Source organism: Macrobrachium nipponense, chromosome 39 (genome assembly GCF_015104395.2).
Source record: "Macrobrachium nipponense isolate FS-2020 chromosome 39, ASM1510439v2, whole genome shotgun sequence".
In the NCBI taxonomy this organism is placed as follows: Eukaryota; Metazoa; Arthropoda; class Malacostraca; order Decapoda; family Palaemonidae; genus Macrobrachium; species Macrobrachium nipponense.
Window position 1 is genome coordinate 36639680 of NC_061099.1, and position 27974 is coordinate 36667653.

A 27974-nucleotide genomic window follows, 5' to 3' on the forward strand; every position below is an offset into this window, starting at 1 on the left:
CTAATTCTTAACTTTCATTAATGACCAAACCTCAACTGCCAATTGAACAGGTCAACTAACCATTCTAACTCTTAACTTTCATTATTGACCACCCCTCAATTGCAAAGTGAACAGGTCAGCTACAATGTGAGAGGGCACAAGTACATTATGACAAATCTCGTTGATGGACAAGCATAAATATATAATCAAAATCTAATGTTAGGTAATTCTCGAGATTGTGAAATAATTAAAAGTGAACAAATTCAAAATACACAAAATTCTAGATTGTGTTATTAATTACAAGCTGCTTGAATATCAAAACTGGATGCATGGGCAAAATGGAATGTAGAAATTAGCATTTTTGTATGAACTTTATTTGATGGAATTCCCTGATCTCTCATTCATACTCTTGAGAAGGGCACATTAAATGTTTGGTGGTCAAGAATTTACAAAATTAAGATAGATAGACAACCATAACTAAGTAATATATTTACAAAAGAATACATTGCTTGTGTCACATTAAACTTACAAAATATTTAAGCTGGTTTTACTGCATGAACAGCATAGTTGATAGAAGAAGATTTTATCCATAGCCAGTCACTGGCCAAAGGGTTATAAGCCATTCCGTGAACAAGACGGGTTGCAAAACCATCTGGAAGAAAAATGTTAATATAAGCTGTGGTGTCAAAGTTAATTTTCTCATGGTGTGAAGCCTTGCAAAAATAAATCATTCTCCATACCAGAGGCCCAAAGTAAGCATACTTATGCCATGTTGTAAAATCTTTCATTCAGACCTGAACGGGGACTACATATTAAGTTTTGCACTAAGTTTACAAAAAAAAAAAAAAAATCAAATGATAGCTGATGCTCTTTGAGTAAGGTCATGGTGCACTGCAGGCATTACTTCTTTGCAGTGATCCTTCTCTTCCGTCTTACTTTCCACCCTCTCCTGACAATTGTTTCATAGTGCAATTTCAAGGTGTTCCTTCTGTTGCAAATTTAAAACCTTTTTACTTTCAATTTTCCTTTCAGTGCTCAATGGCAGCTGAAAGTCTTAAGACAGCCTACAGGGAATTGACTAATTTTTTGTTGCTTTCTGCAGCAGGTTTCCATCAGGTGTGATTGCAAGTGGTGCAACTGCATCATTAATGTACATCCTATACACATTACGTGTATATAGGATACATATATTAGAAACTAAAAAGGTGAAGCATTGATACAGCAAATATTCAAAACTTGATATGTCAGCCTAATTGGTTACTAAGAATTAAATTTGTAATTCATATGAATACACTATAGTTTACACATAAGCATATTGATAAATGATATTGGGCTAGGTGAAAAAAGAACTATAAATGATATTGGCCTGGGTGAAAAAAGAACTTGATAAATGATACTGGGCTTGGTGAAAAAAGAATTAAGTCGGGAAGCACCCTTTACCAACTCAAAGGTAACCCATAAATAACTAGTGCTTTGCATTTTTTTGCGAATGGCACATAATATATGGTTTGTTTTCTTGTAGGGGACACATTAAGATTAAAGATACATCTGTCATACATACTCTTTTCAAGCATGAAGAGAAGTTCTTGTCGTGGTACAAATCTATTCCAATCATGGGTCCCAACAGGAAGGAGACGTAAAGCATATTCGGCGATTAAAATCCCACCAAGCCATGAAACAGTAGTCTTATTAATTGTTGTAACAAAGAATGATCCTCCAGGCTGCATCATGAAAGAAATAGAAAAAAAATTAATCTATTATTAACCCTCTTACGCCGATTGGACGTATTAAACGTCGAGTCAAAATGTCTCCCGTATGCCGGGGGGGGATTGGAGCGTATCATACGTCGGCTCAAAAAAGTTTTTTTTTTAAAATTCGCGGGAAAAATAATATAGGCCTACCAGCCGAAAACTTTTTTATCGCGCCTTGGGGATGCTGTGAGTTCACGGATCGAGGCATTGTTTTGTTTACAATCGCTAACGCAGGCGCGCAAGCGCGAATTTCTTTCTTATCGCACTAAAAAGTATCAGTGACACATTTCGGAAATTATTTCGTCACTTTGACATAATTTTTGCACTATTTTAAATTATCCTTTACATGAAGTATTATATATGAAAATGTGCGCAATTTCATGTAAAATACAACAAAGAAATACTCATGATTGTAGCTTTTATCAGTTTTGAAATATTTCCATATAAATAATGATAAGTGCCAAAATTTCAACCTTCGGTCAACTTTGACTCTACAGAAATGGTCGAGAAACGCAATTGTAAGCTAAAATTCTTATATTATAGTAATATTCAATCATTTGCCTTCATTTTGCAACAAATTGGACGTCTCTAGCACAATATTTCGATTTATGGTGAATTTATGAAAAAACTTTTTCCTTACGTTCGTGCCGATAACTCTTCCGATAAATTTTTTTGTGCGATGTCCTAATGTTTGCACCCTTTTTAAATTTGCCATTACATAAAGTTTTATATATGGAAATGTGCGCAATTTCATGCACAATACAACAATAAACAACCCATGGTTGTAGCTTTTATCAGTTTCGAAATATTTTCATATAAATAACGTTAAGTGCAAAAATTTCAACTTTCGGTCAACTTTGACTCTACTGGAATGGTCGAAAAACACAATTGTAAGCTAAAACTCTTATATTCTAGTAATATTCAATCATTACCTTCATTTTTGCAACGACTTGGAAGTCTCTAGCACAATATTTCGATTATGGTGAATTTATGAAAAAAAAAAAAAAAAAAACATTTTCCTTACGTTCGCGCGGTAAAACTCTTCCGAAAAAATCTGAATTTTTTTGTGCGATTGTCGAAATGTTTGCACCATTTAAAATTAGCTGTTACATAAAGTTTATATATGAAAATGTGCGCAATTTCATGTAGAATACAACTAAACAGGATTGAAGGTTGTAGCTTTTCTCTTTTATCAAAATATTTGCATATAAATCACGATAAATAGAAAAAAGCCACGTTCGGTCAAATTTGACTCTACCGAAATAGTTGAAAAACGCAATTGTAGCTAAAACTCTTACGGCCTAGTAATTATTCCGTCATTTTTCTTCATTTTGAAACAAATTTGAAGTCTCTAAAACAATATTGTGATTTATGGTGAATTTTTGAAAAATATATTTACCCTTCACTCCGCGCGCCGATTCGCGGCCCGCAAGTCTCCGAAATACGTACATCGCATTATCCTAATATTTGCTCCATTTCATATTAGCCTTTTTATAGAGTTTCATATATCAAAATGTGCGAAAATTCATGAAGAATACAATAAAAAATAATTGAAGGTTGTAGCTTTTTCCATCTCCGAAATATGTGCATATAAAAAAATAAATATATAAAAATTTCGACATTCGGTCAAATTTAACTCGTCCGAAATGGTCGAAATCTGCAATTCTAATCTAAAACTCTTACAGTAACGTAATATTCAATCATTTTTCTTAATTTTGAAACAAATTGGAAGTCTCTAGAGCAATATTTAGAATTACGGTGAATTTTTGAAAATAACATTTTTTTACGTCCGCGCGTTACGAATTCGTACATCATTTTGTGATAATATTTTTCCGGTGTTGCTTTTATTGTTTTACTATGTATTATATATCAAAAGGATTGCAATTTAGTGTACAATACAACGGAAAAAAAAGTAACTCGTTAGCTTCGACCGTTTTTTGTACAGCGCGATTTGAATACAATTATCTATGAATTTTTTTTTTCGCTACCATATATCGCATTATTTACATATGATAATGATATTATTTTTCATTCTGATGATTGCATACTAAACTTCAGGCAATGAAAAAAAATGAGCCAAAAATGACTCTTAATCTTCCAAACTAAGCGCGCTGTGATTTTTGAAAAAATTATTTTTTTCCGCTTTCGCGCTCACTCCAAACCGGCGCCGGCATACAGGAGAGGTTTTGATTTTTAGGGCTTCGGCGTAAGAGGGTTAAATGAATTGTGGATTATTGCAAAACTTGTTACCTGATACCTGAAACTCTTCATTAGGTTTATATCATATTTTGAAAGTACTGTATGACCAAAGTAGAGAGATCTACCTCATGATGTAAATGGTTTTCTGAATGGAATATAACTATAGTCAAACTCATCCTTTTTGGCCAGTGAGGCGTTGGTCGAGAATATTGGGCATTTTCCCCACTGTTGCCACGTCTACCCAGGTACTTCCGCCCCACCCCTTTCTTTCTCTCTCAGACTGATCTTTGTTATTTTGACCTTGTTTCCACACCACCATTAAAGTAAAAGTCAAGGCGGGTTTTTTTTTATAGAGGTCTCCCCAGTAGGCCTAATCCTCTCCATGCTGTTTAATCAGGAGATTCGTCGTCTGAGCTGTCATCGATGTTAATGACGAATGACTCTATAAATTGCTCAACTGATATATCTTGCATCGCTGGCCTTTTCATCTAAAAAGTACTGATTTACATTGTAAATTATTTCCTTTGCTTGACTATGCAGGCGGGGGCAGCGAGGAGTGGAAGATGTATCCATGTTGGGTCAGTGACAGAATGACCTTTGGTGTCTGGAGACGGAGAGAGGTGGCCACAGAGCAAAATAACAGTACAGCGGTGTTGTCAAATCTCAGGAAAACATTTTTAATAATATCAATTCTCCCATCAAAAACTTAAGTTATTCTTAAACAAATGAAGTTTTCTTATAAGACAGAGTTATTACCATATATATATAGTTAGTATGAAAAATATCAGACACATTTCTTCGTCACTGTTGTGGCATATTTGTAGAATTGTGGCAACTGTGCGGAAAATCCAGGCCTACCGTGACCAACGCCCCACTGGCCAAAAAGGATGAGTTTGACTATAGTCCTATGTTTTTTATTTTCAACATGTTAATTGTAGATTTCAACTCTGAAATGAGTGTTGCCAGTTAAACTGGGTAAATTTCTCTTTCAAAAGCTGAAATGAAATCATTTAAAAATAGATTGATAAAAGCAATTTAAAGAACTTGAAATTATCTACCAAATATATTCACACTGTCCCCAAGTTAAATTAAGTACATCTTAGTTCAACCAGACCACTGAGCTGATTAACAGCTCTCCTAGGCCTGGCCCAAAGGATAAGATTTTTTTATTTACGTTGTTAGGAATCAATTGGTTACTTAAATGGGACCTACAGCTTAATGTGGGAGCCAAACCACATTATATCGAGATATTAATTTCTAACCAACAGAAATACATTCCTCTGGTTCCGTGCTGGCTGCAGGTGGGAGTGAAATCTGACTACTAGATTGGTAGGTGAGTATGCAACTGACTCGTCCAGTGAAGAACTGAACACCAAGATTATCAATTAACAGATATCTAAGATAGCACAAATACCACTGAGCGCCTCAGTGGCGTGGTTGGAATGGGCTTTGCCTGCCACTCGGTGGCCGCGACTTCAATTCTGGGCATTCCAGATGTTTATTTCTGGTGATAGAAGTTCACTCTCAACGTGGTTTGAAAGTCACGTAAGGTTATTGGTCCCATTGCTGAATAACCACTGATTCAATGCAACGTAAAAACACAATAAATACCACTGTAACAATTGATGTCATAAGGGCACTATGAGTGAATACACTTCACAAAAGATATTTTCAAAATAATAATTTCTCAAGAGTCAAACTATTATTTCATTAGACTTGTTTACAGACCAAGTGAAGACTGAAGTTGACAACTGCAAAGTATTAAATTTAATTATTTTATAACAGATCTAAATTGATAAAATCTTACATAAACTAGATTTTTCAAGATTTTACTTTGCATCGGTATTATGAGTAAATTTATTGTGCATATGTAAACCTATTTATCTGGTATGTGTATGTGTGTTAAACTTCATCTTCACTCATTTTAGTGCTTAATGACTGCATGGGTCTCAGTACTTGGCCTATGGCTTAAATTCCATATTCCATTCCATTCCATATACCAGGTGGAAAGCACTTGTGGAAAATTAGTTTTTTATGTGGAAATTAATTTCAAAAAGACATAAATTTAAATGGAATGATCTCACATTAAATTTCAGCCAATATTATAATTATTTCATTTACATATACCTGTAGCTTTGTCACGTGGGACTGGTGTAAAAATAAATGATAAAAAAGTAAAACGCTAAATGCTGTATGTAACAACTGAACTAATATAAAAAAACTATGCAGAGCTAATAAACTACACGGTATGTAGTGCAATACCTCTGCATTACCAGAACAAGTAACTAATTTTTAAAATAAGTTGTTTCATATTGTATAACTTCACTTCAATTGTAGAAAAAAAAAACTGACATTTATATGGCAAGAATTTGTATTAGTGAAGTCTTGTACATAAATAAATGTTGAATGTACTACATTTTTTCTTTCACATATTTAGAAGCAAAAAATAGTTTTACTAACACACTGCTATTGTTTTATGGCAAAAAGGGTACAACTAAATTAAATAAGTGCATTATGTATTATCTTCATGCCAGTAACTTACTTTAAGGGCATCGAAACAGGTTTTGACAAACAGATCAGTTGCTTCTATGTGTTCCAAAATTTCGGACGCCACAACAGCATCATAGTGATCTTTCAGAGACTTGGTATGCTCCTCTACAGTTCCACATATGTAGCTGTAAATATAAAAGAATTTCATGAATATTCACAAAAATACAACTGAAAAATATTTGAAATACAACAAAAACTCTTCCTTACACTACTCAATAGGTTGGAAAAATTATTAATAACTAAATTTTAATATGGATGGAGATGGCTAATAGGGAAGCTCCATATTAGATATTTCCTCATAAAACAAATACGTAGTACCTAATCCAATTAAATGCCCTCATTATTTAAACCACCACTGCTCTTTTATGGATTTTTGCTAATGTCAATGAGTACTGGAATGATGTGGAACATGTTGCTGAATAGTTGACCTATTCATATACTGTTTATTTTGTTGGTTACTTACAGCTCTTTGTAAACTTTAGGATCCTTGAGAAGATTTTGGAATGTTTACTTTGGGAATGTATTTGACTATATGGTAGGTATTTTTAATAAAATAGGTTAGTTTGCTACTGTTACGTTTTATTCTAACCTACTGAGCTGTAACAGCTCTTCCATGTATTTTTCACTGGAACCCAATGGAAAGCAATCCATAGGAGGGTAGTGCCATCAGTGAACATCATGACTGCATTGTGTGCATTACTTGAGGTTCTTTGTAGTATCCCTTCAGCCTCTAGTTGCAACCCCTTTTGTTCCTATTACCATACCTCCATTCATATTCTCTATCTTACATCTTGCTTTTCACCATCTCTTACAACTGTTTCAACATTAATTTTGGCTCTTGGCCTTGGGCCTCAATTCTATGTTCAACCCAATGGACAGTAATGAAAAAGAAAAAGTTAGTTGAGAGAGAGAGAGAGAGAGAGAGAGAGAGAGAGAGAGAGAGAGAGAGAGAGAGAGAGAGAGAGAGAGAGAGAGAGAGAGAGAGAGAGAGAGAGAGAGTTGAAAAGGGCAGCTCAAGGAATACAACAAGCAAGACAATACAATTACCATAATAACTATGATGCATTAACAAATAAAAATTAGCACTGTTTGAAAATATACAAAAATGCAATCAATTAGACACATGCTACAAAGAAACATAGCATAAAACTTATAGGAAAAAACTACGATATAAAGGGCTATATACATGAAAACTGGGAACATACTTAATGTTATTTCGAATTCTTGCATCTCTGTTAGCATGCAAACTTGCGACTGCAACGTTTTCTTCGGCAGCATCAAGTCCATCAACACTTGCACCTAGTCTCGCAAGAGGCTGCAAATGAAGGGATTTATTGTTCCTTGTGACAGAAATGGTGAAAATCTCGCACTTAACCTATAATTATTTACTGTTAATTTTATATGCTTTTTATACAGTATGAAATATATAGCATTTTGATCAATAACCAAATACCAAAGGTTTGTAATATTTTATTTACACTAGTAACTTTTTACTGTACATTACCAAAAACTTCAAGTTCATAAAAATCTGTTGTTGTCAGCCTATCTGTTAGTTCTTTGTGGAAAAAAAAATTACATCACCTCAGTTGAAGATAATTATAGTACTACTGAGGATAGTACTTCAGACATAAACCTAAGAATGCCCAAAGAGTGAAAACTTAAACTAATGCAAACACTTAGGAGATCAAATCCATCCTAAAAGATTTCATATGGATCCTGACAATTAATCAGATTGGATGGATTTGATCTCCTAAGTGTTTGCATTAGTTTAAGTTTTCACTCTTTGGGCATTCATGTCAGGCTTCATTGGCTAAAAGTTTTAAACTTTTATTATAAATTTATAAGGATTAAAATTCTAGGACTGGAGCAAGTATAATAATTTTTCAATTAAAACTTGGATCTGTAATACCCATTCAAAATTTAGGAGGAGAATGAAGTATGCCAGCACTTCTCTGGACATCTTATGGCCCTCTCCAACCTCTCTCCCAGGCCTCCCAGGGATGAAGTAAGACAGCCTTAGACAGGCACCCCAATAGGAGCAGCAGATGCAAGAGCTGAAGCAACGGTGTACATCAAGTCCACATCAGGTGTCAAGTTCTTGGCCACAGCCAAGTGTTCCAGGAAGGTCACAAGGGACAGAGCTCATGTTAACCTGAGAGAAAGCCATGCCACCTCAGCAACTGTGTCTCGTTAGGTTGCCTAGGAGAGGCAAGAACAGTACAAGGGTCAATGGAACAAATGCACAGCCATCGCACTGACCAAAGTCATGACTGGTGAGCATCCAGGTCATTCAGTATCTGATTTTTGCATTCCTTTGGACTCTGCAGGGAGAAAACAGAAAAACACTGCCTCAGTGTTAGAAGCACATGATCATTGTTGAAGGTCTAAAGGAGAAAATAGGGGTCTATTGCCCTCAGAAGACACTCACAAGCCTTCTTCAGCTTCTTCTTGGATCCAGACTTTTTACAAAAAAAGAGTATTACAGAATTAGGGTCAGCATAAATCTTCCATAAACTATCACAGCAACAATACCTTTGCTGTTTTGCATTTTGTACAAGAGAATAGACAGCAAAAGAAGAAGCAATGCTTCATTACATACTGGTGTTGATGTTGAATATGGAATTTAGGCCAAAAGCCAAGCACTGGGACCTATGAGGCCATTCAGCGCTGGAATGGAAACTGACAGTAAAAGGGTTGATAGGTCAAACAGGAGAAAAACCTCGCAGTTGCACTATGAAGCAATTGTTAGTAGATGGTGGAAAGTAAGACGGAAGAAAGAGAATATGAAAGGATAGAGTAAAAGGAATGAAAGGGGTTGCAGCTAGGGGCCAAAGGCACACTGCAAAGAACCTTGAGTAATGCCTACAGTGCACCGCATGAGGTGCTCTGACGGCACTACCCACCTACGGGGTCACTCACATGTTGCTAGTTATTTACCTTATTGCCAAGCTTCAACAAGACCAACTTTTTATAGTCAAGTAAAAGACAAAAGTTTGTATCCTCTTAGCAACAAAAGTATTTTCAAAGTATTGTCAAGAGAGAACTGTAGTATCTGGGGAGCTTCAAACATTATGAATAGACAATAAACAATACAGTAAAGCAACACCAACAAACTATCTAACCTCACATAGAATACCTCCACCGCAGCCCACATCTAAAATTTTCAATCCAGCTAGTGGTTTTGGTCCACCCACTTGTTCTGGGTCAACACTTTTAGAATGTATCAAACCATCACGTATAAGAGATACCCTGAAAAATACACAAATTCAATTATACAAGTACTACCTAACATAATGTGGCAATACAATCTAAAACGATAATGACATACAATTGAATTGTTATTATTACATACTTATCATTATTTCGGCATATGAAACCTATTCATACACGGGCCATTGACTTTAAATTCAAGCTTCAAAAGAATGTTGGTTTCAACCTCCCACCACAGACACAATGCAGCAGTAACTGAACATGATACAGAGCCAGTGATTTTTCATCCCCGTCAGGGAAAAGCAAAACCGTGACATCTGATTGGCATGCCTTAACACTAACCACTATACCAGCAAACCAGCTAATTTGCAAGTATACAGCAACAACACAATCTTATATGTCAAATACAATAAGTTAATTTTTTCCTATCTTTAGCTAGCTGATATATAGATTTTCAAGATGGATACAGTAATTACTATTATTATTATTACAGTATCATGACCAATGGACTAATACATAAGAAGGCTGATTCAAAATGACATCTGTCAGGAATGTAAGACCATAAAGAGTAAATAAAACTGAATGGTACAAAGAAATCAAGTTGAGGGTCAAAAGAATGATGCAAAAATACCTTCAGTTGACCTAGTAAGGTAGTTGCTATTAAGCAGTTTAACCAAACCACCAAGGTAAAATACTTGAATGTCACTGGAATGCCACAGAGAGTTTTTAAATTCAAAAATAAAATTCTCAATCTTATCTAATATGGTTGCAGTTTTTAAAAATTCAACAGCACCAATTAAAAGAGGAAAATCTCAACATTCACAGTTGGTTGAAGTTTGGATATTTACATGTTTGATTGTTAGTGTTGTCCTGCCTTTTTATAGATCCAAAATTTCCAGGCATGTTATGATTAACTTTCCTAATGTAATCTGTAGCTTCAGACCAGACCATCTAACATACTGTGGCCCTACAGCATCTTGGGAACATCCTCTTCATCCACCTTCACACCCCTAAATTTGTAAGACAATGTCCTTGTAGAAGCTCTTGACTTAAGAAATCTTGTATGCACTCAGACCACATCTTCCTCAACATTGCAATTATCACTCAAGGCTATATCTGATCCACAGAGTCAAGGATTACATCAAATGTTCCTTCACCATCCCTTCAAGCCTTGTGAGTGTCAGTCCCAATTGTATTAAGTTATCTCTTTTATTACTGACCTCCCTTAATAATGAGATTATGCCCGGGTCTATAGGCAGATTTAAGAGATTAGGTTAAGGGGGAAACACCCTGATATTCTCATATCAATTCATGGAGTTGGGACGACGGAGCATTTATGAGAAGGGGGATTTTGTCAGGAATTTCATTCCATAAATCATGCTGCAGGGCCAGAGAAACATGGCCCACCATGTATCCACTGTTAATGTATTTTACCATCTACTATACCTTACTTTCCAGGAATACACAAAGCTGCACCTTAACTAATCTCTTAAATGATAAGTAGGTATATATTGGAGGAGTTATGGAGTTCCATTTGACAACGTCTGTGAGAGAGAGAGAGAGAGAGAGAGAGAGAGAGAGAGAGAGAGAGAGAGAGAGAGGGTGTAATTGCTGTATGGATAGTTAATGACTGAATTAGTTGTTGGTAAGTTCTGGGCTGTCTGCTGGTGCTGTTGATTGTTAAGAGTTCTGTGTTTTGAGTGAGTATTTCAGTCAGTCTTTGGTGAGAGCCTGTGATAGGTAGTAGTGTTGGAGGAGTCTATTGAAGGCATTGGAAATTGATTGAGTTTTGTGTTTTATTTGGTGTTGTTAAGTTAGTGTTTTTGCTTAGAGTTGTTGTGCCTGTGCTGTTGTGATTTTTTGTGTTGTTTGTGCAGTGGTCTTTTGTTGTTATATGTGAGGTTGTGTTCCTCGGTTGGTTGTTGTGTTGTTAGGTTGTGGTTATGTTCCTTGGTTGGTTGCTGTGTTGTTGAGTTGTGGTTGTGTTCCTTGATGTGTTGTTGTTGTCCTTGGTTGTTGTGTTGTTGAGTTGTTGGGTTGTAGTCCTTGGTGTTGTTGTGTTGGGTTGTGGTGTCATGGTTCTTGGTTGTTGTTGTTGGTGTCCCAGTGACCTCAACCAGCGGACAGCACAGGATAGCCCGGAGTAACTGGATTGATTGGTAAGTACATGTGTTTTGAGTTTTTTTTGTTTTATGTTTTGTGTAGTTGTAGGTCAATTGTCCTGCATGTATGCTGTAGTGTGTAGAGGAAAGTGTGACTGGGGTGGATTTGGCAGCTAGAGTGATTAGGTTAATGTGGGGGGGGAATTTTGCCAGCTTGTTTTTCAGCTTGTGATCCCGCCACATTATTTTTTGGCGCCCGAACAGGGACTGTTGGTGCGGCACCTGCAGGGCAATTGGGGTAGTGAGTTGTGAGGATGGAAGGGTTGAAGGAGATTGAGAGGCTGAAGGAGGAGCTGAGGTTGGCGAGGGAAGCTAAGGGAAGGTTGGAAGTGGAGAATGAGAGGTTGAGGGTAGAGTGTGAGGAGCAGAAGAGGGAGTTAGAGGAAATGAGAGGAATGCTAAGGAGTGCGAAAGTGGAAATGAAAGAAGAGGTGAAAGGAGCGGAAGAGAGAATGGTTGAGAAAATGGATGAAAAATTGGGGGTAATGATGAATGCAGTGCAAGAGATGATGCAGGAAATGATGAAGGGATTTGTGGGAGAGGGAGCTGTAAGAGGTAGGTCTACTGGGTCTTGTGACGGGCTAAGAGTGGTAAAGAAAGTGAAAGAGTGAGTGGATGAGAGTACGAGTTGACGAAGGTGATTTGGTTGTGATAGGTAAGGGAAAGAAGGGGAAAGGGACCACCAGGATAAGGATAAACCGAGGACAAGAATAGAAAAAGGGGGCTGAGGAAAAGAAGACTAAGGAAAAGAAGGTTAGTAATGATGAGATTTAGGACAGAATACATTGGGGTGGGAGAGGGCTGAGAGTGGGGATTTGGATAGCGTGATGAAGAAGAGCCCCCCCGTAGTCAGGGGTATGGACGGTGAGTATGGAAGAATGGATTTCGGCGGTATTCGGAAGAGGGGGAAAAGAGGGGGGTCCCCCAGAATGGAAAGAAAAAGCGAAAGTGAGAGTGAGAGTGAGCAAGAGGTACGAAAGGCTGTGTATATGAGAGGTACCCCGATGTGTACAATGAGGAATAATGGTAGTAGGGACATAGGGGACTTTTTTAAAGAATATAAGAGGTATTGTGAGGCAAAGTATGGGGATAACAAGAGTGTCTGGGCAAGAGAGTTAGGCAGCTTTTTGACGGGATTCTTGTAGAGTATGTATGTGGTAATGATGAGTGTAGGAAATGTGCCGTATGAGAGTGTAAAAGCTAGGATTGTAGAACAGGCAAAGAGGATAAAGAATAACGTTAGATATAATAGGAGAAAGCAATATTTTGAAGAGGCAAGAATGAATGTTGGTGAGTCGTTGTCCAAATGTATGTCTGTAGGTTAAAAAACATTAGCGGAAAAAGTTTTGGGGACGAAGCGGGATACGTGAGGTGTAAGGAGTTAGTGCGAAAGTTGTTGGTGACTGTACCAGAGAGTATATGAGTTTATAAATCTGAAACGTAAGGAGAAAATGTGATGGACAAATGAAAGGTTAACATGGAACAACATTTTAGAAATAGTAGAGGATCACGAGTTAGATAGGTGTATGAAAGAGAGTAGAAGTGTCAGTGTTAGGACTGAAGTAGCTGAGGTTGTACCAAAGTTTAGAAGCTATGGGGAGACACTTTTGGAAGGGCTGAGGTGAATGGCAGAGCGAGTGGTAGATAGGAGCATTAGGGCAAGTAACGTTTGTGTAGTTAGCCCAAAAAGAGATAGGAGTGCAAGTGTTGGAAAAGTAGGGTCAGTTAGTTGTGAGCGAGAGCAGCAGCAGTGTTATAAATGTGGTAAGCCAGGACACAGGAAGAATGAATGTCGATGGGCGTTAGGAGCGTGCTTCGGGTGTGGGCAAACAGGGCATTTGGTGAGTGAGGGTAAGAAAGATAGGGATATTAAATGTTATAGGTGTGGACAGGCAGGGCACATCGCTAGTGGATGTTGGGGTACCCGTATGAACATGGTTTTTTGGCGGCAACTGTGGGACCGATAATGGCCATTAATGCTGGGAGGTGTGTAAAGAACAGCATGCGAGGTGTGTTGAATGTGGAATGGAAGGTCACATGGCGAGTGTGTGTAGGCAAAAGAGGATGAGTCAGGCTGGGAATTCGGGAAACTAAGTGAAAAGGGGATTCAGTTGGGTGGGTCCTCTACTATGCGACAGTATGTTCGGGAGAATGCGATGAGTGAGTGGTTGAGGGTGAATAAATGTGAGCTGAGTGTCAGTGAGCAAATGGGTCTGGAAGATCGGCAGTTGGTGTTGGTTGAGTATGGAAGAAAGAGGAAGAAGGTAAGGAAAGGGAATGACAGGGAGAAACTTGAGCTGCATGATAGAGGGGTTAGTGTTAGGGTAAAAATGGTGGATAAGGCATGTAATACAGATGACTTTGAGGGGAGGAATGATACATATAGCGTGTGTGGGTTTGAATTGACAGGGTTTAGTGAAGTTTCACCGGGAAGGGAATCAGGTGGTAAGGATGTAGTTGGCAGTATGAATGAGTCTCTTCGGGAGTTTGGCAGGAGTGTAAATGAGGTAAGTGATTTGGTGGCAGAGTTACGAGAGATGTTCGGACAAGAGTTGGAAGGGGTAGGTGAGATAGTGAATGGGATTTGGGAGGATGGTAGTGAGGGAGATAGCAATGGTAGTCTGACTGGAAGTGGTCTGGGAGAAATTGATGGCGTTGTAACCGAGAGTGTGTACGAGGGCCCTCAAACAAGATCCAGGGGACCTGCATCTGAGCATCCGTGGGTGTTGCGGAAGGCTATTTAGTGTGGGTGTTGTGAGTGAAAGGAGACATTGTCAAATGTAACAGGGGAGGAAATATGGAGGAGTTATGGAGTTCCATTTGACAACGTCTGTGAGAGGAGAGAGAGAGAGAGAGAGAGAGAGAAGAGAGAGAGAGAGAGAGAGAGAGAGAAGAGAGGAGAGAGAGAGAGAGAGGGTGTAATTGCTGTATGGATAGTTAATGACTGAATTAGTTGTTGGTAAGTTCTGGGCTGTCTGCTGGTGCTGTTGATTGTTAGAGTTCTGTGTTTTGAGTGAGTTTTTCAGTCAGTCTTTGGTGAGAGCCTGTGATAGGTAGTAGTGTTGGAGGAGTCTATTGAAGGCATTGGAAGTTGATTGAGTTTTGTGTTTTATTTGGTGTTGTTAAGTTAGTGTTTTTGCTTAGAGTTGTTGTGCCTGTGCTGTTGTGATTTTTTGTGTTGTTTGTGCAGTGGTCTTTTGTTGTTATATGTGAGGTTGTGTTCCTCGGTTGGTTGTTGTGTTGTTAGATTGTGGTTATGTTCCTTGGTTGGTTGCTGTGTTGTTGAGTTGTGGTTGTGTTCCTTGATTGTTGTTGTCCTTGGTGGTTGTGTTGTTGAGTTGTTGGGTTGTAGTCCTTGGTGTTGCTGTGTTGGGTTGTGGTTCTTGGTTGTTGTTGTTGGTGTCCCAGTGACCTTAACCAGCGGACAGCACAGGATAGCCCGGAGTAACTGGATTGATTGGTAAGTACAAGTGTTTTGAGAGTTTTTTGTAGTTGTAGGTCAATTGTCCTGCGTGTATGCTGTAGTGTGTAGAGGAAAGTGTGACTGGGGTGGATTTGGCAGCTAGAGTGATTAGGTTAATGTGTGGGGGGATTTTGCCAGCTTGTTTTTCAGCTTGTGATCCCGCCAGGGTGATATGATTCTTTACTGCCTTGGCTCATTTACCTAGTAGTATTTTCATTTTGTAACAATTTTCTCTAGTGGAAGTCATGTGAAAGAAATTTCTCTTCAATGGGAGTGTTGATCTGGTCACCTATCTTGGTCAAACATGATCTCATCATAAAGCTGTAATAGAGGAAAGTCCTCTGATTAGATTATGGCAAACCAGTGCCTTTTAAACTCCAACTGAAGAGATCTCAGACTTGAACCTCTGTGGCACTGACTTCTTTAGTGAATTTATGTGACCTAGAAGTTTTTGCTACAACTTTCCAGGAGGGGCTTGAGACTGTAGAAACTCCTTTAAAAGTGAGTGGAATCTTTGTAGTCTCTCCCTTCTTGGGCAAACTGTAAAGGTGCAGTGCCTACGTCCATACATAGATAAGTTTTTGTATTTTGCTTAGACCAAGTCCAAATTCTACCACTTCATGACTAGACCCAGATGCTGTCATAAGTTGATGAGATAGCTGAGGTACTCCGTAAGTTCTTGGGATGCAGAAGCTATGATCAGCCAGGCATCCAGAAAGATGTTAGAACGGCAATGTGAAAGGAGTATGCAATTATCATGTTCAGAGATGCCATAAAAAACTAGGCATTATGAACAGAGCTGCAGACCTGATGCACATCTCCATTAAAAAATGATAAGCAGGATTGGTACTTCTGCATCCATTTTGGTCCTTGGAATTGACTGACTATTCTGTTTATGCGATATCTCTTGGCTGGGGGCTAGGAGGCTTAAGATTGTCTATTTCTGAGAAGGGGAAAATACAGAAATCTCTTATATCTCCTACATTAGATGACTGATGCTGTCTAGAATAAACCTAAACAGGTACCATCAGGACTTTGTAGTAGTAAAGGGTGAATGGTTTCAGCATGCTCTCTTGCATGAGCACAATCCTGCTCAAGACTCAATAAAGTCACTTGAAGCTGCTAAGAATTTGTGCTCACCTTTTGAATTATGAGTCTTTAAAAACTTGTATGTAATTGGAAAGTGAGGATTTTCAAGAGAAACCTTCTCTTGTTGAAAAACAATCAATGATCACCTGACCTGGAATGGTGGAAGAATGGTGGAAGTCAGCGTGAGCCACTTTAACCTGGAAGTTACCTGAAATAAGGGGTAAATGAGACGACTTGAATGTGCAAGATCCCTTGTATGAGGAACTAGGGGCAGGTAGTTTCTTTGATCTGCTGATATATGCATGAGCAGGATAAACCAGTATTGTAGAACTAATGAAGCAAAAGACTCAGGATCTTCCTATAAGACAACAGACAATCTTACAGATAACTGGGGCCCTCTAATTAGTCGACCCTCACCTATTTGCAGTTCCAGATTTGCAGACTCACAGCATCCCTGTGGTAGGGGTGTAAGAATACTACCACCGTAGGTTCTGCGGGTCATAAAAGAGACTAAAAGGACAGGTGCTGCCTTGCAGTCTTACTTTTTGGTAAAAAGCTAAGTCCACCACCAATAACCGTGGAAACTGCTGCCTTGCAGTCTTACTTTTTAGTAAAAGGCTAGGCCCACTGCCAATAACTGTGGAAACTGCTGCCTTGCAGGTGGACTTTTTAGGCAAGGCTAGGCCCACCACCAATAACTGTGGTTGATGACAGCAAGGGCATGCTGTCGTAAAAACCCCTTTGCCAAACAATAAATCATGAATTAGGGTGCTGCCAATTCATGAAACATACTATGCAATGAAGCATTAATTAAAGAAGTACATTATATTGCAAAGAATAAATTTGGTCTCTGAAATATGCCTGGTAAGAAAACAAAGTCCTATAGTATGTACCTGGAACAAAACAAAGCTGAAAGATCAGCTGTTCAAAAAATTAGACAACACTCAAATAGCCTCTTAATTACTGGCAAGAAACTAATTGATGAGCTACTAATTCAAAAGCAAATTCCAAAGTGAAATGACCCTAAAACTTCTAAAATTCTGGGAGTAAACAATTGTGCCTGAGCTGACAGATACACTTGGAATGATTTCATTCAACTGGAGAATACTAAGGAGTCCAGATGTAATAAAGCAAGTTAAAAGCCAGCTCTTCTAATTTTGAGTGTATCTGAGAAATGAGCTGTCTCACATTTAAGGCTTCATAAAGTCATTGGTGGAATAAAACAAGTCAAAATTTCATACTGTTGATTCTCCATGTAAATGGTTAAGGCAACTGCAACCACCAGGTGCAGGTGCACTTCACTCACTGAAAAATCTTCACTGCATCCATAGTTCCAGAAAGCAATTTGCATCACTACAGCAAAGTAGTACAGATTTTTGTTTATCAGATACCTTCAACTTGTCATCTGGACTTTTCTTTTTTGTTACCCCTGTAGTTTAATTTGGCAAAAGGAAAACAGTTAATTTTTTATGTGCAAACAAAAAAGTTCTCCTTTCACATTATAGGAGTAACAAACAAGGACTACACTTGCCGCAAAATGCTTCAGGACCAGGTTGTGGAAGCCTACATATAACAATAACAATAAATAATAAAAATAAACACTAAAAATGACAGGCTCTAAGTGAACAATCCTATCAGATTATTATTCAGTATACATGATACTCCTTATGAATATGGGTTTCCTCTTTTAACATGACATTTCATCCATAGATGAACAAAAGCTTTAGAGCAAAATCACATCAGATCTCAAGGGGAATAAACATATAAGTAGTCCAATTTACCCAAAACATAAAAAAATGAAATTTTCATTAGTAAAATTAAGTTTTATTGTATACTTACCGAACAATTATACAGCCGTGATTTCCACGAGCGGCAGGAGACTAAATTCAAATTTAGCGTATAGGCGTCGCCAACACTGGTGGTGATGACATCATCTCCCTCCACTCGCGGGAGAACCAGGTACAACTGCTCAGGTGAATCCAATTCTTTCTGCCCGTCTGTCCACCTAAGGGGAGGAGGGTGGGTATAATCATAATTGTTCGGTAAGTATACAATAAAACTTCATTTTACTAATGAAAATTTCATTTTTATTGTAGTGTCTTACCAAACAATTATACAGCTGATTACACATTTATGGGAAGGTGGGATTCAGTGGACCACTAGTATTTCTAAATGGGTTACATTTATTACAATACCAGTAAACACTCGAGGTGTCTGTTGTACCTTACCTTGTAAGAGAGCTACAGCAGACTGTTACTGCCTCTGGTCGGTGCTCTTCTTACTATTGTAGAGGAATTGGAATTTGACCAAAGTTAGCCTCTACAGGAGTGGAATCCTTCTGTAGTTCAAGCGAGTCAAGGCTGACTGACGGAGGATAGTAATAACAAAGATTGCCCTTGCCCTGGGCTAAGACCAGCAATTCAATCATACAAAACATTTGTCCACCAACCAACCCAGATTTAAAAACATATAATACCCAACCATTATAAAAATCTGACCTAACAGACTGTGAGTATCCCAGGTACTCAGTACCCCCAGCTTCCCTTGAACTCGACAACCTATTTCAAGGTGAAAAGTTAGCATAGAGGTGACGACCCCTGTGCCGTTTCTCCCAACACCATGCCAGAAACCGCCACCGGACCTAACATTCTACAATTCTCGAAAACCGTTTCTATCTCTTTGAGATATGGCTCGCAAAAACCGAATTCGATCTCCAGAACTAGTACTCTGAAGAATCGAACTAAGATAAATTCTTTCTAAATGCTGAAAAAAAAGTTGCCCACTTGCTCTAACCTCGTGAGGCTTGAGCTCTCAGAACGGAAAGATTGTCGTTCTCTGGACTGCGAGTGAGCTTCCCTGATAAGCTCTCTAATAAAGAACGATATAGCATTCTTAGAAAGAGGACGAGAGGGATTTTGAACCGAGGTCCAGAGCTTAGAAGATTGGCCTCTAACCTTCTTAGTGGCAAGAAGATACTGCTTAATTGCCCTGACTGGACATAGAGCCTTTCTTCCTCCTCATGTCCAACCAAATCAGATAAGTTCCTAACCACAAAACTCCTCGCCAAGGACTAGACAGATTCTCATTTTTGGCTAGAAAGGTCAAAGATACCGAAAACACAGCATTGCCTTGAGAGAAATGAAGTTTTTATTGTAAAACTAATATTGTAATACCTACCTGAACACCTGAACTAGCCCTGGTCACTTACCAGCCCGAACCATCATTTATTAAAAATTTACCAAATCTTTGGTTAAAATAAACGATCAGTGTTGCCAATCTCCTGGCAAACACCCTCGTTACCTAGTTACCAGCCCACGCCGCTAGTAGCCCTGCCTCACGGGCCGGTCACACCTGCCCTCTGCAACTCAATCATAACTCAATAACTCTGTATGAGAGGGGAGGAGGGTGGGAATCATTCAGGTGTTCAGGTAGGTATTACAATATTAGTTTTACAATAAAAACTTCATATTGCAATACACCCCCTGAACACTGAGAACTAGCCCGATTAACAACATTAATTTGGAGGTGGGGAATCAATCTGCCCGGCCCTCCACTGTACTAGTTGTCAGTCAATATAATTGAGTACGCGAGTCAGTCTCAAGTTCATTTGTCACTCGTCCAAGCTAATTCTCCCATGTGTGGCCTTCTAGGCCTGCCATATGTGGAGGGAAAAATAAAAAAAAAAAAAAAAAAAAAAAAAAAAAAAAAAAAAAAAAAAACTAAAAAAAAAAAAAAAAAAAAAAAAAACAAAAAAAAAAAACAAAAAAAAAAAAAAAAAAAAAAAAAAAAAAAAAAAAAAAAAAAAGAAAAAAAAAAAAAAAAAAAAAGAAAAAAAAAAAAAAAAACTCCCTGCACCTCTACCCTAAGGTCAAAAACTCATTGAGTGCGGAAGGGATACAACCTGTTTTCCTCTCAGCTGGCTATGTGCCTCACCTGAGTAGAGGAAAAACTGAAGACCTCCCATGTGGCTCTCGGCCTCTCATGTATGGAGGAATCTGAACGACCTCCCATGTGGCTCTCGGCCTCTCATGTATGGAGGGAATCTGAAGACCTCCCATGTGGCTCTCGGCCTCTCATGTATGGAGGGAAACTGAAGACCTCCCATGTGGCCTTAGGCCTCTCATGTACGGAGGAGACAACGGTGTCGTCGATCGTAGTGATGTCCTCTCTTGTAGTGTTGTACCTGCCTGTCTGTACTCTGCCTGGTTGGCACTTGGAAGAATACCCTCAGATAGACCCAGACCAGTTCTTTCCTATCTTTTCCTATACTTAAAATCCTCTTGTGATATATCATATCATGAATACCTTATACATATTCCGAATATTCGCTCCCTACTCTAATACTAACTCAGACAGCAAGATTGTTGGGTTTAAAAATAGAATTTAGGCCAAAGGCCGAGTATTGGGACCTATGAGGTCAGTCAGCGCTGAAGGGAAATTGAGAAAGTTTGAAAAGGTGTGAAAGGAAGAAAAACCTCTGTTGCACAATGAGTCCAGTGTTAGGAGAGCGTGGAAAATAGGATGAGAGAATATGGAGAGAATATGAAATCAGAAAAGTGAGAGAGAGAGAGAGAGAGGAGAGAGAGAGAGTGAGAGAGAGAGAGAGAGAGAGAGAGAGAGAGAGAAACACAATCGTCTAGGATAAAGAGAGAATATAAAATCAGGGAAAAGAGAGAGAGATAAAATCAGGGAAAAGAGAGAGAGATAAAATCAGGGAAAAGAGAGAGAGATAAAATCAGGGAAAAGAGAGAGAGAGAGAGAGAGAAATTACGATCGTCTAATATCTCCACCTCCGCAAAATTTCAGCAAGTTAAAAGGGTATTATCTTAACGATAACACTCTTATAACTCCGTACAGCTATGAACAACCGAACGAGAACTTGTTGCTAATGCGATCGACTCCTATAACAACATTAATTTATTGTATTGATCAGCGTGTGACAGTAATCGAATCCGATAGCAACATCCGTTATTGTATTCATCCGCGTAGGACGGTAATTACTGTATTCATGTTATAAATGCAGCTGAAGCTAATAAGGCAAAATTACGTTCATCAGCAACCTGGACAGAAGTCCCGAGCTTATGTATGAATTCCAACGCAGCCGTGGTAAAAGAAACTAATAGCATGAAAGAGCTCATTACTGTTGTTTTCACACAGACAAAGGATTAATAACGTATATAAAGTGTAAGGTTCGTAATACCTATGAAAACGAGTGAAAAACGAACGGAATCCTAAATTTAACGCCATCTAACCCGAGGGAAAAACTAGCTTCCAATGAGACGTATCAGTCAAATTTTGGTCTTAAATTACATCGTAAGACGAACAGTATGACTTCGTTACATAAGTTAAGTATCCAGATATTCATTAATATGCTAACTAAGGACAAAAACATTAGCCGAGACCAAGTGATATGGTTGAATCTGAAGCCAAGGAGAAAAAAAAATAGACTAGCCGGCATCCTTGTCTGTCTAAACCACACCTCCCTACAATTTAATTGAAAAGTAATAAAATATTTAAAGGTAATTAAATTAACTTTATTAGGCCTAATATTAATTTCAGTTGTCATTGTAATTTGATAATACGACTGGTAATAATTTGTAACTGTAATTGACATAACCTCAATGCAAATACTGACGGCAATAGTCTGTTAAACGTATGAAGACGTCATACATACAAATTCCTTATATCTGACATCTGATTATATGCCCCAAGATAGATACGTCATTGACTATATTAAATGTCAACATAGTTGAAGACACGTCTCCTTTAAGACGTTTGTACAAACTTGGCATAAGTGAGTGTTGTTACGTTAGTCATTTTAGTCAATCAGGAGAGAATGAGATGGATACGGCGACGCAAACCCGTATTCGTCATCCGCTGATTCCAGCGTGAATGACTGCCGAGTTTAGGTGTTTATACTACGCCAATATGATGAGACACATAATACAATTATAATGCTTTAGTCGGACAAAAAGAATCCGATCTTCATTCTGTTTCGATTACATTCATATTAATTATCCTCAGATCGGATTCTCGTTCGTTTTCAATTACACCTGTATTAAATTATCCGAAGTCAAGAATGCCTTAAGCCTACTACAGCGTTAGCCAATATAAAAATAACTACCGATATGTTGTACAGCGAATACTTTAGGTTAGGCTAGGCTACTGAATATGCATACGATATATCATCGTGAACACTAGGCTAACCGTAGTTAATTTTATTCGATTTCTCTTCATACTGAATATCGTAAGTCAATATGCATTGAACGGAGAATTAGTTGATATTAACAATTATCGTATCGTATACGTAGAGGAAAGTAACCTTAAAGACGAAGGAGCATATCTGAAAGACCAACCCTGGCCTAAAAGCTTCTGATGCAAGGAACTCGAAGCAGGAAAAAGCCTAAAGATGCTCTAAGGACACTGTGCCTCTAAAAACTACTACTTTTAATAGAAAACCGCCACCCGAAGAAGCCTGCACTTCTCTTCCTAACTAAACACTATGTAGCCTATTATCCCTACTCGTCTATATCTGACCTCAAGTTTTTATTCATCCTGAGAACTTACACATCGAGGGAAGGGGAATCTGCTGCCAACACTGCCTGCTCCGCGCCAGGGGGGACGGCGGATCCTGCCCGTGGGCTTGCGGATCCCCATAACCCCCAGCACCGGTTAGGGCTGATTCTGGAACAGGCAGGGGAGCTGGAAAAGAACGATTAGTAATTTCAGTATCCTTATTGCTCGATCTATCCTCACCATAATCTTGACCTAAAAATCGGTAACAGAGATGTCATCGGGGGAAGGGGAATCTGCTGCCAACCACTGCCTGCTCCGCGCCAGGGGGGACGGCGGATCCTGCCCGTGGGCTTGCGGATCCCCATAACCCCCAGCACCGGTTAGGGCTGATTCTGGAACAGGCAGGGGAGCTGGAACAGAACGATTAGTAATTTCAGTATCCCTATTGCTCGATCTATCCTCGCATAATCTTGACATAAAATCGGTAACAGAGATGTCATACTCGATGTCAGCGTACTCTCAAGTCTCTTAAAGAGCACTGTCTCTAAGTCTTTATCTTGATCTACGTTAGTCTCTTCCTGCCTACAGTTACTTCTTAATACGAGACCTTTCCTATGTTTTGAGATACCTAACATCTGGTCCAAAGACACTCCTGACCATTACCATTCCATCTGGTCTTTACATTATATTGAACAGGCCTACAATTTACGCATAAGGAATGACTATCGTGTCATAGGGTACTCATCCTCTTCTTGCATTGTTGGCAAAGACGATACGTTGTTGAACTTCCGCTCGTCGTTTTCTGTGATGTCGTGGCCGAGGATGCAGTAGTCGTTGTCGTAGCCTGTGTCGTTTCTTCCTTTGCAGAATCAATGTCTAATGACAAGGTATTAAGAGCAATCCAAAACCGTAATCCAAAGGGATGCGTAATTCGTCACCAAATTCAATCAAATCAAAGGTGCAAATGAAGGCGGGCAGACCAAAAAGGAGTTCGCTGTGGATACATCTGTACTCCACTGCGAACGATAAGTGATTGAACGTGAGAGGGCAGGTGTGACCGGCCCGTGAGGCAGGGCTACTAGCGGTGGGCTGGTAACTAGGTAACGAGGGTGTTGCCAGGAGATTGGCAACACTGATCGTTTATTTTTAAACCAAAGATTTGGTAAATTTTTAATAAATGATGGTTCGGGCTGGTAAGTGACAGGGCTAGTTCAGGTGTTCAGGGGGTGTATTGCAATACCGACTCTTTTGTCTAAAGCATGCAATTCGCTGACACGCCTTGCAGAAGCTAGTGCAATAAGAAAAAGAGTCTTTTAGTCAAATTCCTGAGTGAAGCCGACTTCAAAGGCTCAAACGGTGGCTCCATGAGGAACCTTTTGAAGTGAGGTTGTTTGAGAAGCCACTTCTCTGGAGGAAGAAGCCTGGGGAAGTCTACTAACAACTGGAGAAGGTCCGGGAACCACTCTTTCCTGGGCCAAAAGGGAGCGATTAAAGCAGTGTTACATGCTGTGCGACATGAACTTGTTCAGCACCTCTCTTATTAGGACCGAACGGAGGGAATGCATAAGCTTCCAGACCCGACCAATCCAACAGCATTGCGTCCACCGACCAAGCTAGAGGATCTGGAACTGGAGAACAAAAGAGAGGAAGACGGTTGTTCCTTGAAGTCGCGAACAGGTCTATGGACGGTCGTCCCCAAAGGCGCCAAAGTTTCTGACAAATTTTGTTGTCCAAAGTCCACTCCAGAGGTAACACTTGCTGTTGACGGCTTAGCTCGTCCGCCAGGACGTTCATCTTTCCCGGAACAAATCTCGGGACTAGCTGAACATTCGCTTCGTTTGTCCACAGGAGGAGATCCTTGGCCACTTCGTACAGAGAGAAAGACTGAGTCCCCCCCTGTTTCCGCACGTACGAGAGAGCCGTGGAGTTGTCGGAATGTACTGCCACTACCTGACCTTCTACTAAGTTCCGAAACTGTCTGAGCCCCAGGAAAATTGCTAAAAGTTCCTTTACATTTATGTGGAACTTCTTCTCCTTCTCCGACCAAGCTCCTGAAGCACGTTGATTTCCCAGCAGGGCTCCCCAACCTGTGTCTGATGAGTCGGAAAAGAACTGTAGGTTCGGGAGGATGGGTCGTAAATCTAACCCTTTTTCCAATCTTGCCCGAGACAGCCACCACCTTAGGTCCTCTTTTATTTGGTCTGTGACAGGAAAGGTAATCGAGTCCGGTTGCGTCTTCCTGCACCAAGAGGCTCTCAGAAAAAACTGCAGCGGTCTCATGTGCACTCTTCCCAACGTCACAAATTTCTCCACTGACGTCAATTTGCCCAGGAGCCTCATCCACTGATTGGTAGAACTCACCTTTTTGTCCAAGAACTCCTGAACTGTCTCCAGACAGCCTTGGACCCTCTTCGGGGACAGAAAAGCCCGAAAAACTTGAGCATTCAGAGTCATCCCCAAATAAAGGATGCTCTGAGATGGAACCAACTGGGACTTCTGTTTGTTGACCAGAATTCCTAACTTTCTGGCAAGATCCAGAGTTGTTCCAAGGTCCTTCATGCACCGACTCTCTGATTCCGACCGGAGAAGCCAATCGTCCAGATAGAGGGAGATTCTTACTCCTAATATGTGCAGCCAGCTTCCTATCGGGGATAGAACCCTGGTGAAAACTTGAGGAGCGGTTGCCAGTCCGAGGCAAAGCGCCCGAAACTGAAACACCTTGCCTTCGAACATGAACCTCAGGTACTTCCGAGATTCGCGATGAATCGGAATGTGAAAATAAGCGTCTTGCATGTCCAGAGAAACCATCCAATCCCCCAGCTGATGGACTCCAGAACCGACCGAGTGGTCTCCATATGAAATTTTGTTTTCTGGACATGCAAGTTCAGGGCGCTCACATCCAAAACCGGCCTCCAGCCCCCTGATGACTTGGGAACTACAAAAAGGCGATTGTAAAAGCCTGGAGGAAATTCCCCTTCTACCTGTTCTATAGCTTCTTTGAGAATGAGTGCTTCCACTTCCGCGGCTAGCGCCAGAAATTTGTCTGAGCCCGGAGAGTATGCCTGGAATGGAATTGGCACAGGTGAGAGCGAGGGAGGTGAAATGAGAGGAATACGGTAGCCAAACTTGAGTACTACTTGCACTACCCAGGCTTCTGCTCCTCTGTTTTCCCATTCCTCCCAAAACAGAGCCAGCCTGCCTCCCACTGGTGCATGAAGAACCGAGCTTTCATTTGGAAGGTTTGTTAACCTTGGCCGAGGTCTTTGACTGAGGTCGCAAATTCGACTTCGGCCGAAAGAAGCGCTTGGGTTTTCTCCCTCGAAAAGGCGCTTGGGCCAGAGGGGAAACAGAAGGAACAGTCTCCAAAGGAGCTTTAGGTCTCTTAGTAGACTGTGGCAGCAAATCCGAAGTAGATTTCTTATCTAGTGCCAACGAAATTGACAGCACTACATCGTCTGGAAAGAGGTTATCTTTCACAAAAGGAGCAAACAAGAGAGCAGACTTCTGTTGGGAAGTAACCCCTTTAGAAGCAAAGGAGCACCAAAGTTGGCTTTTCTTAAGGGTATCAAAGGCGATGAGCGAAGCTAACTCATCACATCCATCCCTAATGGATTTGTCCGCACAGGACAGAACACCAATCCAATCCCCCGCTAAATCCTGTGAAAGAGAAGGACAGTCTTCGATCTTGGCCGCTAAAGCGCCAATAGTCCAATCAAGGAAGCTAAATACTTCCAAAAGTTTAAATTGGTTCTTTACAACGTGGTCCAACTCAGGCGCTGTAAAGAAAACTTTCGCTGCGGCGAAAGCAGATCTTCTAGAGGAGTCGATTAAACTATACCTCTTACGAAGCAACTTAGAGGGAGGGTAAGCAAACAGCACCTTCCCTAAGTCTCTTTTCATAGACATCCATTTCTCCGTCTCTTTCAACGAATGTCTAACCGCTTTAGATAGAACAAGTTTTGGGAGGAGAGGGTCTGAAGTTTTCCTCCTCATCAAAAAAGTCGAAGTCGGGGAGCGCGGAGCCGCTTTCTCAAAATAATCTGGATAAGATACCAGAAAAAACAAACCTAAGGAGACGTGAATAACACGAAAGGTGATGTGAATCCTCCTCCTCTACCTCTTCCTCATTCTCCGATACCGCCGAAGAAGTAGACGGGACTACAACCGGATCTGAAGGCTTCGAACCACCCTTGGACTCATTCATCCAGTTGGTTAACATCTCTAACTGCTTGCGCAAAGGCGCCAGAGACGAATCAAAAACAGTTAACTGAGGCTTGGAAGAGCCTAAATGTTCAGCAGGAGGCGGAATAACTACTTGCGCCTCGCCCTGAGCCACCGAAATTCGAGGCGAAACAGGCGCATCAGGCGTAACAGACGAGAAAGCGCCTAATGAAACACCCTTAGAACGGCTAGCTACAGCTCTACCACAATCTCTACTAGTCGATGGAGCCGAAAAAGGAACAGATTGAGGCGAAAAACGAGCCGCTAACGGCCGCGGCGCAACACTACTCTCAGGCTCCTTATACCGCTAGACTGGAGGAGGCGAAGAATCGGCGCCTGAACGCCTCTTTAAGGGACGCGAAACGGGCGAATCTCGCCAAGAGCGCCGCGCGATCGGAGACGAATCGCCTGAATCAGTCGAAAGGCGTCTAACCGCAACACCTTTCCAGCGCTTAACTGAGTCCTGTTGAGGCGCAACAGGTTCAACAAGAGAGGCGCCTGTCTGTGGGCAACTCCCGATCGACTCCCTTGGACTTCCGGTATGTCTTCTCCCCGGTGCGGGGGAGCTGGACAGTGACCTTTGTCTAGGAGACGTGTCAGGACAGACAGACGCACCCTCAACTACACTCTTACCTGAAACCGCTTTCTCCAAAAAAGTCTTAACCGAATTACCAAGTTGCATAACCGTATCCGCTAGTACCGAAAATTTCTGATCGAACCTCGATTCAAGACTGGCAATGGTATCGGAAGAAACTACATGGGAAGCCGGAGAAGTGGGATTAGTAGGAGGAATAGGAGGTGTAGTTAAAGGAGACATAACAATTTGAGGAGAAA

At 40.2% G+C, this 27974-nt stretch overlaps 1 protein-coding gene across 2 annotated transcripts in view; it reads right to left on the reverse strand.

The window, feature by feature from the left end:
• Positions 1-440: 440 nt before the first annotated feature.
• The window catches only part of LOC135210302 (ubiquinone biosynthesis O-methyltransferase, mitochondrial-like), a 35992-nt gene continuing 8458 nt past the window's right edge, over positions 441-27974 (reverse strand). For both annotated transcript variants that reach the window (XM_064243186.1, XM_064243185.1), the window contains exons 4-8: positions 9602-9728; positions 7685-7794; positions 6472-6604; positions 1541-1700; positions 441-631 (exon numbers count right to left, since the gene is read on the reverse strand). In XM_064243186.1, the coding sequence (XP_064099256.1) occupies positions 516-631; positions 1541-1700; positions 6472-6604; positions 7685-7794; positions 9602-9728 (646 nt within the window). In that variant the 3' untranslated portion in view covers positions 441-515. The remainder of the gene's footprint in view (positions 632-1540; positions 1701-6471; positions 6605-7684; positions 7795-9601; positions 9729-27974) is intronic.